Source organism: Orcinus orca, chromosome 6, assembly GCF_937001465.1.
Source record: "Orcinus orca chromosome 6, mOrcOrc1.1, whole genome shotgun sequence".
Lineage (NCBI taxonomy): Eukaryota > Metazoa > Chordata > Mammalia > Artiodactyla > Delphinidae > Orcinus > Orcinus orca.
This window is the reverse complement of record NC_064564.1, coordinates 34867933-34880634: the sequence shown is the minus strand read 5'-3', so window position 1 is coordinate 34880634 and position 12702 is coordinate 34867933. Positions and strand designations below refer to the sequence as shown.

The 12702-nt window shown below is 53.2% G+C and overlaps 1 protein-coding gene across 21 annotated transcripts in view; it reads left to right on the top strand.

Moving 5' to 3' along the window:
• The window catches only part of AOPEP (aminopeptidase O (putative)), a 539402-nt gene that overhangs the window by 351155 nt on the left and 175545 nt on the right, over positions 1 to 12702 (top strand). For 8 of the 21 annotated variants that reach the window (XM_033411434.2, XM_049711498.1, XM_049711500.1 and 5 more), the window contains 2 exons: positions 679 to 765; positions 1277 to 2506. In XM_033411434.2, the coding sequence (XP_033267325.1) occupies positions 679 to 765; positions 1277 to 1507 (318 nt within the window). In that variant the 3' untranslated portion in view covers positions 1508 to 2506. The other 13 variants (XM_049711499.1, XM_049711494.1, XM_004283037.4 and 10 more) reach the window with 5 other exon arrangements.

Below are 12702 nucleotides of genomic sequence, written 5' to 3'. Positions count from 1 at the left end.
CTGCTTGTAAACCTTGTGTCACGTATCTTTACTAAAGGGCACCCACATTTAGCTTGTCTGTTTTCAGTAGGTCGTGCAGACCTGCAGCACACACTCGTGGGCGTGTGGCAGGATCTGCCTGCGTCAGGGTGGGCTGCTCCCCTTCCTTCCCCTCCGGCAGGCACCCTGAGCTCCTCAGAGGGTGCGCTTTGCCTCTCAGGAATGTGGAGAGCAGTGTCTTCCTCCTTTTACTGTGTTTATTGTTGCAGTCACCAGCACTGAACCAAATCGGTTATTGCAGGAAATTAAGTAGTTGTGGTTTATAAAGGAAACCTTCGTTGACAGCATCCTGCAGGGCAGAGCACCAGCCTGGCTGCCTGGGGATGTGTGTTTAATTTCCCAGTTAACGTTTTGCATTTATCTATTATCTTGCAAAATTGTCTTTAAAAACATCAAAATACCTAAGTGAAACATGCATCGTCTTCCCCTAAAGTTGACTGGCAGCCCTCCTCATGAAGGAACCTCATGGTTCCTTCCTTTGTAAAAGAGATGAAATTAAAATGAAATTTAAAAGCGTCAACAACGTTAATATACTTCAGAGACTAACTTTTTCTAACAGGAAAGGCTCTCCATCATTAAACTTGTTAGGCCAAGGAAGCCTACCAGTTTTTTGCTTACTGGATCTTCTCCTTTCTTAAGGTTCGCCATCGATGGTGTGAACTTGTTGTTAAGCACAAATACACAGAAGCGTACAGACACGTGGAGAGGTTCCTTCAGGAGGATCGGGTAAGTTTCAATTTTCAGCAGATGGGGATTCTTCACATGCTGTTCCCTGACTATGCAGTAGACGTAACACGGGCACCCAAGTTGTCGACATCTCTATTTAAATAACAAATATTTAAACATTTTTCAAGGATTTTAAAGAGTTGTTAGGTGCTTACCTACCAGACTTTTGAGCTGATTTTTTTCCTCTTTGTATCCCATTGAATCATGTCCCTTAGAAGCTCCCTTGGTTTGACGTAACTGTGGCCCACTGCCGTTACCACATGAAGCATGGGCAGAGCTCGTGAGCTTTCTTCATCTTTGAACCTCAGATTCATTAGGTCAAGGTTGTGGCTTAGTGATGCCATGGTGTGTACCTGTGCCTTCAGTGGCCCTCACTTAAAGTATGTATGAAGATTAGACTGGGAGAGCCCCAGCTAGCTGGGACAGTCTGGTCTGTATCTGCACGTGCCACACCAAGTGGAACCCTGTGCTGAGATTCCTTCCCGTGAGAACTTTCCTCACTGTTCACCAGGGAAAGCGATCACCTTGCAAGGAGCCCACAGGAAGCACGTGCGTGCACGAACCCGTTGGAAGACGTTTTCCTTGCCGCCTCTGCTGGGCCGCAGCCTATGGGGGTCAGCACTCCGCCACACCGTGTCCCCCGGCGTGGCTGTCCGTGGTGGTGCATGTGCCGTGGCTTCTGTCGGCTGCGGGAAGTTGGCTGCAGCTCGTTCCTGTTGGCGTGGCCAGTGTGTGCCTCTGAGTGAGCGTTCTGCCGGGCACTGTGGGCTGACAGCATGGAGCCATGTTTCGGTTGGGGTGGAGAGCTGGGGTAGGGGCAACAAAGGGACTTTTGAGAGGGCCTGAGTACAGGGGGCAGCCAGCAAGTGAGGGCTCGTTATTCCCGCAAAGAAAAATACACGACTTTGTACCAGAAGAAATGTCACATTTGCACAGTGAAGCGAGAGGTGTTTGGAAACAGAGAGGGGAGTATAAGGACAAAATGTAAGAGCAACTTAAGGCCTGTTCTGAAAACCAAAATTAACTGCAGTATACTTGGAACCATGATCTTTGCCAAATAAGGATTACCATCGGCTTTTTCAGGAAAGAATTTTTGAACCCCTAACCACCGAGTTTTCATTTTTGCGCTGTATTTGAGATCCTTCTTTTAATTTGCTCCAGGAGAACGTAATCTGTAGCATAACTAAGCTTAGAACAAGAGAGAAGGCGGAACCAAGTGGATCTTTTGGTTTTCCAGAACATAACTGGCTGTTTTTAAAACTGGAGGAAAAATGCAGATGTGAGTCATTGTTCTCGAAACAGAAGAGCCAGTGTTTGCCGTGGTCGTGGGGCCCGTTGAAGGGAGCTGGCAGGCTGGGCTGGAGCAACAGACATCTTCCAGGGCGGCCCGATGGTTCTCCCCACCCATGGCGCCATGTGACGGGGTGGTCTTCGTTCCCCAGCTGTGCTAGGCACACACTTTCCTGGGAAGATGGCCTGTGTCTGTGTGACATACACACGGCGCCTCGGGTGCTCCTTTCAGCTGCGGGGGTTTCCACGGGGGTCAGTCACCATGGGAACCTCCCTGTCCTCGTCAGCCATCACTAGAGAAATGCTCGCAGTGTCGTCAGTTCAACCACCAGGGTCTGTTGACGGAACTGATAGCCAAGAATTCCTTGGGGGTTGCAGCGAGAAGAACAAGAAAGAGAAGGGGATTGAAAACTGCAGGTTCCTGAAGTACAGCTGTTCAGCCGTCTGTCTTTTCTAGGGTCTTTGTAACTTCCAGACCAGCAAGTCCGTGCGGAACAAGCACAGACTGTGCACTCGAGCGCGTGGGGACACACGATTGCCTTTTCTTCAGCTCTCTGGCCTCTGTGCCTTCCGCAGGCCATGGGCATCTACCTCTACGGGGAGCTGATGGTGAGTGAGGATGCCCGGCAGCAGCGTCTCGCCCGCAGGTGCTTCGAGCTGAGCAAGGAGCAGATGGACAGATCCTCAGCGGAGGTGGTGGCCGAGATGTTATATTAAAGAGGTGATTCTCTCTCTTTCCTTTCTCGTTGCTTGGCTCTGAGATTCCTCTTAGGAGCTGAGTAAGCCAGTAAGCCGTGTGGTGAGCTGAGGGCCGCTTCCCTTAGGGTGCGGGGGCACCTCGTCTGGCCGAGCAGCCACTGGAAAGCCCGTGCCGCCCACCCCGGCGGAACATTCTTCCTCGGCGCCGTTTTGGCCACTTCCGGTTTTGTTATTTGTGGGGAGGGAATTCGCAGGAGAACGTCCTGAGCTGGTTAGAAGGTGCGCTGGGGAGCCTCGTGTAACCGTGAGCCGCGTCTTCAAGGGGAAGGCTGAGGCGGGGGTGTGTGGTGGGTTCCCCACACCTTGAGCTGTGAGCAGCCGTGTGAGAACTTGCGGTCCCTCGGGCTGTCCCCGCCTGGTGGGCGAGGCTGGCAGGTCCTTCCTCCCCGGTGTCCTGAATTTCTCCACATTGCGTGTCTGCTGGCAGGCGGGCAGGTTACCTCGAGTGGGAGTCCTAAATATTTAAACTGCTTCCTCTCTTAAATGTGCTTGGCACTGACCTGTTACGTTCACGTTTTAGCAGTTTTTAACTGTGGATTTCTGCATTCTAAAAGTGATTTAGCAGTGGTACATAAAGCTTTGTAAGTAGAACTGTGGGATTATAAGTGGGTTTTTTTTGGTCTAACATCATTTCTCTGACTCTCTGGTTTGCTTTAAGGTTTTACATGATATTATAGGGTATGTCTAATTTTGTGTTTTTTAAAAACAGCATCAAATTTCAAGCATGTTTCGTGTCATATAGCTTCTCTATAATTTTAATGGATATTTAAGATTTTATGTTGATATTCTTAACCTATTGTGGGATATTTAGTTTGCTTCTAATGTTTTGCTCTTATAAAAAACCATTTCTGTCTAATATGTTTAACTGTCCTATTTATCTGAAAGAACTCTAATACTAAAGAGAGGAAAGGTTTTCTAAAGTCCGGTTCTGTTCTTCCAGAAGAGTCAAGGAGCCATGCTGGCCAGGAGAGGAAGTGGTGGGAATAATTGCCACGATTGTATATCTCGTAGCAGAGCAGCTATGTGCAGGCTTCCCCAGAGCTCCCCTGTGGCAGCTTCAGAGCCTGTTCAACGACGGGCCAGTTTAAAACACAGAACAGTTACACAGTTAGGTGTTGCCAACCTCATATAGTGATCAGTATAAATCGTATTTCTCTTCAGATTTTTAATTTCACGGAGAGTTTGTGTTTCTTGAAGTGTGTGAAACTGCAGTGGTGCAGGCTATGCCTTTGATGTTCCCTGGGTTCCAAATTGTGGAGAAACCACCGCGGGCTACACAGCTTTGGCAGTTCTTCATTGTGATGTTTTTGCCCCAAGCAGGCAAAGGAGTAGTCCCAGTCACAAGCCTGCTCTTTTCTCACCGCCCCTCTGTCCCTGCCCTTCTGGATGAACACAGGGTCATGTGCACACGCTTTCCCCGTGCTACCCCAGAACAGCTGGTCAGTGCATTTTTCATTTCATCTTCCAAAGCTGCACTGGCATGTGTATGGTCATCCGTGAGTCCTTTGATTTTAAAAAATTGTACCCCTAGGACGCCCAGTAAATGAATAGTGAACAGAAATAAAACCCGTTTGGTAGTGTAGCAGGCCTGGAGGTGGTGCTGTCACCTGGTGCCCGAGGAAGCTGGTGCGTGCGGTGTGGGCAGCCCTGCGGCGCTGCCCCCAAGTGCTCTGGCTGCTTGGGTTCCTGGCATGCTGATTTGTGACTTAAGATTAAAATCACATTGCCAGGGATTACCACGCAACCACGACCCTGACTGCTCCTCCAGAAGCCGTAGTTACTCTCTCTCTGCAGTTTGGGGAACAGATACATCTCATAGCTCCTCTCTGGAAACAGAAGAAGCCAACAGCCTTGGAAGATGCTCTCCAGCCCTTTCATTATGCCCAGCCGACGACCTCTCTGACGAGGTGCAGAGCTTAGCTGATTGGTGAACAGTGACTGGTTTCCGCTTTGTTCACAGTGGCTAAGTTCTGCACCTGAAGAGAAGGTGAGATGGGGACAGTTAAGTTGGAGCTGCCGGGGCAGAGGCCGCTGCTGAGCGGTCAGCTGGGGGACCGAGCACGATTCTGGAGGACAAGAGCCTGCCTGGCCCCAGCGATGATGCACTTTGTCTTGTTACGAATGCAAGGAACATACCAAAAGTCTACGGAAATATAAATCCGCTAATTAGACACCGGTGTCTGAAAGTTCAAATGTATTGAAAGCTGCAAAATTATTCTTTTAAAAATCTAAAACCCAGTGAACCACGAAAGTCGAGTAAGCCCACGTCAGCAGTCGATGGCGTGTGAGTAGAGCTGGGTACTTTCAAAGGAGACTCCCTGTTGTGATTTCCGAGCACGGTGAACTCTCTCTTGTATTTGCAGTCCAGGTTTCTGTGTCTCCTGCAGCCGCCCACGGGACGAGGCCGAGCGAGCTCCCAGCTGAGGCACTGCTTCTCCGGGCTGTCAATTGGACCCGCCCTCCGGTGCCTACTGAGCTGATATCAGTTCTCATTTTACACACTGGCTCAGTTCAGCAGGAACAGGAGTCGAGCCCTAGAGCAAAGCCTTCCTGTCGTGAGTGCCCGGCGGCTCGGGAGCTGGGGCTGCAGCCGCACGAAGACAGGCCCGAGCGTCCGCAGCAGAGCCGACCGGCGGCGGAGGCCCCTGTGTATGTGCCCTGTGTGTGGGTGTTGCTAGAGCTCTGCTGACATGACAGGAACGAACTTCCACCCATTGGCGCCACGCCTGCCACGCAAGCAGTGCATACCTCTGTCACGGTGTAGGACGGCCCGAAAGCAGTCGGAGTGAGTGCGGGGCTGAAACAGGCTGCCTTTCTAGTATCTGTCCTGTGAACGGAGCCCGAGTTATAGCCGCCGGCTTTCACAGCCCTGTGTGAGCAAAGCGAATGGCACATGGCGCAGCTGTAAAGCCCCTCTCGGGGCTGTGAGATGTGCCCTGGCCTCCTCCTGTCCTCCGCTCACGGCCCTCTCTCCAGAGCCGAGAGCAAAGGCACACACAAAGGTACTCGTTTACAAGAATTCCTCCGTTGTGACTGGGCAGTAAATTTTATTGCTGTTTCCTTTGCAGGAAAGATCACAGCGAGATTCTTTTTCATGCATCTACTCGTAGCCGTGGTGGGACCAGGATCACATTGACCCTGGACATCAAAGGAAGGATTATGGGGCTGCTAAAGCCATCAGCCGGCAGCAGTGTGCATACTGGGGCGACCTTCCCAGAGGCCGTGGCCCTCATGGTGGAGCCCGTGTCAGAGGCACATCCTTGTAAACGGTCTCCACAGGGCTGTGTGATGCCTCTGTGCCCACCCTGGCTGTGCCACCTCAAGATCCTGAATCTGAATTGAGTCTCCCCTGTGAGTTCAATGCAGTTTTCACACAAAGATGGAAGATACCTGAGGCCCGTCGGAAGCCCTGCTGAACCTCCTCCATCCGTCCCTCAGCGTGTGGATGTTTGTTTCTGTGCTTCCAGAAGGTCAGGGTTTCTGCGTACTGGGACCACCTCTGCGGGATTACTTTGATTGATAGGTCCTGTATTTAGATTTTTCCAAAATTTTAGTACCTTTTGGTAGAAGTACAGGATAACACTTGAAGATGTATTAATAATAAAATGTAATGGATTCGTTTTTTTTTTTCTTCCTGTTTGCTTCCTAATTTAATACTGTTTTTGAAAAGGAAAAAAAAAACGTGGAAGAAGAGGGTAGTCTCCTCCTCCTGGTGTCATTCTTCTCTCACCTTACTGGTTTTCTCTGTAGTTTTCAAGGTGGTGCTGCTGTTCCTGGGAGGACAGTGGGCCCCCTGCTCCTGATGGAGGTACCATCGGGCACCGTGGGGTCTGTGGTGATGTTGCCTCTTTTCCCACAAATGTTTGAAGTTAAAAAAAAAAATAAAAATAAGCTTCTCAGGACTGTCCAAAGGGAAGGACGGCTTTAAAACGCTCCAGAAGCCACAGTGGTTGGTGCGGTCACGTGATGGCGAGAGGCTGAGCGGAGCGGGAGGGAACTGACCCGCCTGCAGGGGCTGCGCTCGCGGGGCTGCGGACCCGCCGGTGGGGGGACGTGCGGCTCCACACAGCCCTTCGTTAGGAGCTCCTGACCTTCAGAGTTACTTAACAGTGACCGTCACTCCGGAAGGGTTCCTACGGGTTGGTTCTTTGCCGTTACGTGTGCTCTGCCTATGGTTGTATGTGCTTTGTTCACCATGTTGGTGGAAGAATAAAAATTCGGTTTTTAAATATGAAGAAATGTCAGGACGCTGTTCTCTGTGAAGACTTCGAATAAATGACTCTTTCTCCCTGTGGTCGGTGTGAGTCTGGTCCTTTGTGCGGCGGAGCAGGAAGCCCGGGCACAGCCTGCTGCTCTGTGCACCACAGGGGCTGCGGGTGACCAAGCAGCCTGGTGGTTTGCTTTGGTCTTGTTTTTCCGAAAAGTTAAAGCCACGCTTTGTCATCTTTAGAAACTGCTGAGGCCAAGGCGAGTGTCCGCATGAGTGGCTTCACGCTAAGACGGCTGGTCCCCTGGCCCTGTGGCCGGGGGTCCCGCGCTGGCTCCGAGCTCGGGTCCGGCCCGCAGGCGGCCGGTCCTGGCGGGGCCGTCGGGACCCGAGCGCCGCCTCGCCGGGGCTGTGGGTAGCTTGCCTTCCCGCCTGTAGGCTGGCGCTCTTGCGGGAGGGGCTGTGCCTGTGGGGAGGGAGGGGCGAGCGGCCTCCCTACAGCTTCACCCCGCACCCGCTCCGTTCAGGCTCCGGGACTCCTGGGGCGGGTTCTCCGAGCTGGCCCTCCGTACCTCCCGCTAGGGCTGTGGAGAGCGTGCTGTGGAGGAGCCTGAGGCCAGGGCCTGGCAGGCGCTGCGGGGTTCCAGAGTGGCCACCAGTCAGTCAGAAGACAGGTGTGTAAAGCTAGCACTCTGCATTCTTACACGATTCATTTGTTTTGAAAGAAGTTTCACGTGGGTGATGGGCAGGTTCCCCAGGGCACGTCATGGAACTTAGGCTGCTTTATCAGCACGACGCGGGCACCTCCTGAGGGATGCCTCAGTGCAGGGGGGAGTGTTTGCCGAGGGGCCAGGAGCCCCGGGGACAGAGGCTGGCTGTCTCGGAGAGGCAAGGGTGCGGGAGCCTGCCCTCCCCAAGTTCCCCCTGTGGGTCAGGCCTGCACAGTGCTGTCCCCAAGGTCATATACTAAGCGACAGGCGGGATTTCAGTGTGTCCACCTGGCTCGGGATTCTCCTCCCCCGAGTCCCTTTCAGGGTGTAGACTGTCTCTTCGGTAATAAACTCCTCAGGGATTCCTGGCCTTGTCCTTCAGCCAGAAGAGACTTGAGACACCTGCGCTCCTCACCCAGTTTGCTGTGAGGGGGCCTGGCTGGGGCCCAGGGAGCACATCAACTTGAATCTGGAGCAGTTATGTCCCCGCGGGGAAGTCTGGCACTCACTTTCTCAGGGGCACAACTTCTGATCTTTGCTGCCCCAGGAAGTATACCTTTCCAGCCTCAGTGTTCCCCCTGTCACGTTCCCAGGGTGAGCGGACGGGACCGCATGAGCTCTGCCCTCCAGGCCGAGTAGAGGAGATGAGCCGACAGGAGCCAGTCTGGTCACGAACCAGGTGATGCCTCCGTCCAGAGGGGGGACCAGAGCACAGGAGGCGCCCAGCGTGAGCTTCCGTTGGTGCCCTGGTCTGGTGGAAGCGAGGAAGCCCCAGCCCGTGCCCCTTCTGCCGTTGCGTCCGTCGGGCTCCGGACCGCCGGCGGCATTCCTGGCCGGCAGGGGCCAGTCGTGGGAGAGGACGGCTTGCTCTTTCAGCCCCATGGTCGGTCCAGAGCTGTTGGTGGGGTAACTCGGCCTGGTTCGCGGACTTGTGAAACCCGGGTGAGAAGAGGAGATCTTGTTCCCTGAGCGAGTTAAGGGGTTAATTGCCAAGCGACTGTCCTCTCCTTGGAGAACAAAGGACTCCACAAATGGAGATGCTCCCCTACCCGTCCCCACGTGCCTGGCTGTCGGGACCCGAGGTCGGGGAGGAGATGGGAAAGAAGTCAAGAGAAGGGGTTCAGGTCTCTCTCTCGGCCTCTATTTTAGGATTAAAGGGTTTCAGGCACTTAGCTTTATTGGAATTTCACGTCAAAACATCGAAATTACAGTCTCCATCCCAAACGAGGTACAGAGATGTCGTGTTAGGCAGAACCCAGTGCCCCAGTGGCAGCAACCAGAAATAGCAAACCTCATCCCTAACGTTAACCCATCGCTTTCAAATGAAGACCTCTAAAAGGTTTCAGGCAGGTACTTCCAGTGCATTCTGGGTTTCCTGCAACTGGCCTGACTGCACGGACACTCAGCAGAGCCCCAGGCAGTGCCGTCGAGGCGGCTAGGCTGCCGTGCAGGATGGTCTGCTCGCAGAGGGTTGCCTCGGCCACAGCCGGCCTCACCAAAGGCAGCTGGAAAGCAAAAGCTGAGTGACTCATCAAGGGCTGGTTGTTTCAGAGCGTGATGCTCTTGGCCAGCCACCTCCTCATTCTATGGATGGAGCCGGCTGGATGGGAGGGTGAGGCGTGGGAGAAGGAGTCTGCCCAGAACTTGTGCACGGCCGACCTGCCCTGCAAGTAAGCACAGTGTCCCACCATCTCCTGCCAAACAGAACTCGGGGTGTCCCAAGCCTGTGTCCTCCCTGGGGCGGCAGGCCGGCCACACCCCATTCCTGAGAAGTCAGCGAGGGAGATGCTCCCCCGGCACTTGGCCACCAGGTTACAAGTGCCAGCAGGTGACAGGGCTTTGCTAGATGATTCTTTACAGCATCCCTTCCCCAGGGCACCTTGGACTGGACCACCTCAGGGTGCAGAGAGAGGGTGGGGAGCCCTCTGTGCAGGGCCCAGCCACGGCAGAGACTCTATACAAGGTGCCAGGACAGTGGTGAGCCCAGGCCTAGACCTCCCGGACCTGCCTCAGTCCAAGGAGGGCTGGAGCACTGGGGGTCTAAAGCCCAAGGGACCTGGGCGTTTAAAGGGCTGCCTGGATCTCCCAGGGCGGTGCCCAGAGGCCAAGCTCAGTGAGGAGAGCTCTTAACCCCCCAGGCCACTGTCCCCCTCGCCCTCCCTGGCTGGGCCCTGGGGGTTTACAAGGTGGAAGGGAGGAGAAGCTGGTTGGGGCCATTCACGGGCCAGGTTTTATAGATCTTTTCCCATCCTTTGGTGCTGTCTGGGAGATTGATTGGCTAATGAGGTATTTCTGTTCCAGTCTGATGACTAGAGAGGGTGTGAGAAAAAAAGAGGGAGGAGGCTGTCAGCCAAGCCTGGGGGCGGAAGGAAGTTACCATAAAACTACAAACGTTCCCAGTGGTTCCCAGGACTAGCACAGTGCTGAGAGAGCCTCCTGCCTGGATGGTGGGTGGGCATCCGGGCACCCTGGCATTGGAGCATCAGAGCAGAGGCAGACCCGGCCCTGGTGGGAAGGCCAGCCAGAGGAGCCCGCTCTTGGGGGCTGGGCCTGAGAAAGGAGGCTGGTGGTGGTACCAGAACCCCGCGCTGGTCTGCGTGTGCGTGTCTGGGAATGCGAGTGAGTGCAGAAATGCAGATAAAGGCCTCTCTGACCACACGTTTTCTCTGGTCCAGACACAGCTCCCATAAAACCAGTCGGCCCTGCCAAGTGTCGTTTGAGATGAAACGAGTTCAGGGATTTGGCTTCTCAGCCCCAAGGACCGAAATGGGACGAACTGCTCCAGAGACCTGTCCGCGGCCTCCTGTGTCACCCGCCTAGGCCCCCAGCCTTTTCTGGCTGCTCACCACCGCCCGGGTGGCTGAGGGGGGCCAGCTGGGGCTCCCTCGCAGGATGCCCACCTTGGGGGGCAGAGCTCTGCCCCGCCGGGGAGCCTTGCGCCTGCTTCCTAAACAGCTCCTCTGTGGCTTTGTCTGGGAAGCAGAGGGGACTGGGCACACGTTGCGGATTCTGTTTTCTTAAGCCTTCTTCGTGCTCCTTCTGCCTGTAATTTCCTCCAGCTCCGGCCTTTGGGGATGGTTCCACCACTGAAAACCTGGCCCAGAAGGTGTTCTTACCTGTGGGGTGGAGGAGGTGCTGAAACTGCCTGCCGTTGGGCCCTAACTACACTGCCTGGAGTCCCAAGTTCGGAAAGTTCATTTCCGCTCTAATAGGCTGTCCTTGTCACATGAGGTCTGGCAGGACAGGCCTTGGAAGCAGAAACGTGTGTCCTAAGACTGGTGAGGACGTTCTTGGTAAGATTAGAAAGGCAGGAGTGATGCCTCCGGTTTTCACGTTCTGACTGCAAGATTTAAGTCTCCCAGGACTTTGACATCAGTTACGTCTAAGGAGGGAGGCTCAAGACAATGTGAATTATGGGGATAAATCAGCAATTAGATAGGAGCCAATTTTAGAGTTTGCCGATGAGACAGTACAGGTACAGTGGTGCCCTTATGTTGGGTTGTAAAGAAAAGACGTAAGGGAAAGGAATTGTAGCTTTATGATTTCATCTGCTTTAATAAATTAAATGATAACGTTGAGGGAGAGAGAACTGCAGAAATTGTGGCTTCAGCGCAGCTGGGGGTGGAGAAGTCGTTTTGTAGAGCAAGAGAGTGATTATTAGTGATGGCAGAAGCTGGGCAGATGGACAGATTGACATCAGGGGAGTTGGGTCGTGGCCCACAGACTGCCCCAACTGGGGGGACCAAAGCCCCGGTCCTCAGGCCACCCTCCCTCTAGGTCGGGGTACCTCTTCTTTTTCTAGAAAACTCTCTGTCCAATACTAGAACATAAGTCCTGTAAATAGGCTGTAAAGGTGCCACCGTGCTGGTGGCAGAGCAGGGGCGCCAGTGCAGGGGTCTCCTTTCTGAGTTACAGGTGGGGATGGAGGCCTCCTTTTCTCTGCAGCGTCATTTAACAATGAGTCTCTCTTGGAACAGACAAATACAAATCTTCCTTCACACACTGATGATTATAAATTCTTTTTGCACACATCACAGATATAAACAGTATATCAACAGAAAGCGCGCGCTGCCCCACCTCGTCCTGCCCCTCCTCCAAGGCCACCGCCATGAGGAGAGTGGCGGCAGAGACTGAGGCGGTGCCGCAGCACACGAGCGTGCCCGGCTTACGCACACGCGCGGCAGGGTGTACACCGTTCTTTCAGTGGCTCCATTGTCTGGACATCACACAGCTCAAGAGGCAGTGGTCACAGTCTCCTTAGGTCCTTTTGTTCAGATCCCAGCCCTGCTAGCTGTCACCTGTGTGTAACCTCTCTGGGCTTTGGTTTCCTCATCTATAAACCATGGACAACTTCATTAGGTGGTTGTGAGAATTAAATGAATGAATTTATGCAAAACTCTGATAACAGGGCCTGGCATCAGCTATAAAGGTATGTGTTACCCTTTGATTGCTGGTTTACTTTATTCAACCAGCCCTCTACTGATGAACCTGTGAGTGGTTTCCAGTGGGCAGCGATGTGAAGCTGCACTGCGATAAAGCCCTGGGCATTTCGCATATGCCCGGGCACCGGTGTGTCTGTGGGATAATTTCTAGACTTGCTCACGGTGGGCCCACGCAACCTGAAGTGGGGGAAGGCAGCTCTGAAGAACTGGCTTTTTGTTACTAGATAAAAGGATACATAGTTGAAAAATTTTTTATTTAATGCTCTACCGTGGTAACACATACATAAAATTTACCATTTTAACCATTTTCAAGTGTACAGTTCAGGGGCATTAGGTACATTCACATTGTTGTGCGGCCATCACCACCATCCGTCCATCTCCAGAACTTTTTTATCACCCCAAAGTGAGACTCTCACCTGTTAAACAATAACCTGGAAGAGAATGGAATTCTCTCCTGCAGCCCATGGCACCTGTACGGTAACAGAATTACCATATGATCCAGCAATTCTACTTCCAGATGTATCCCCAA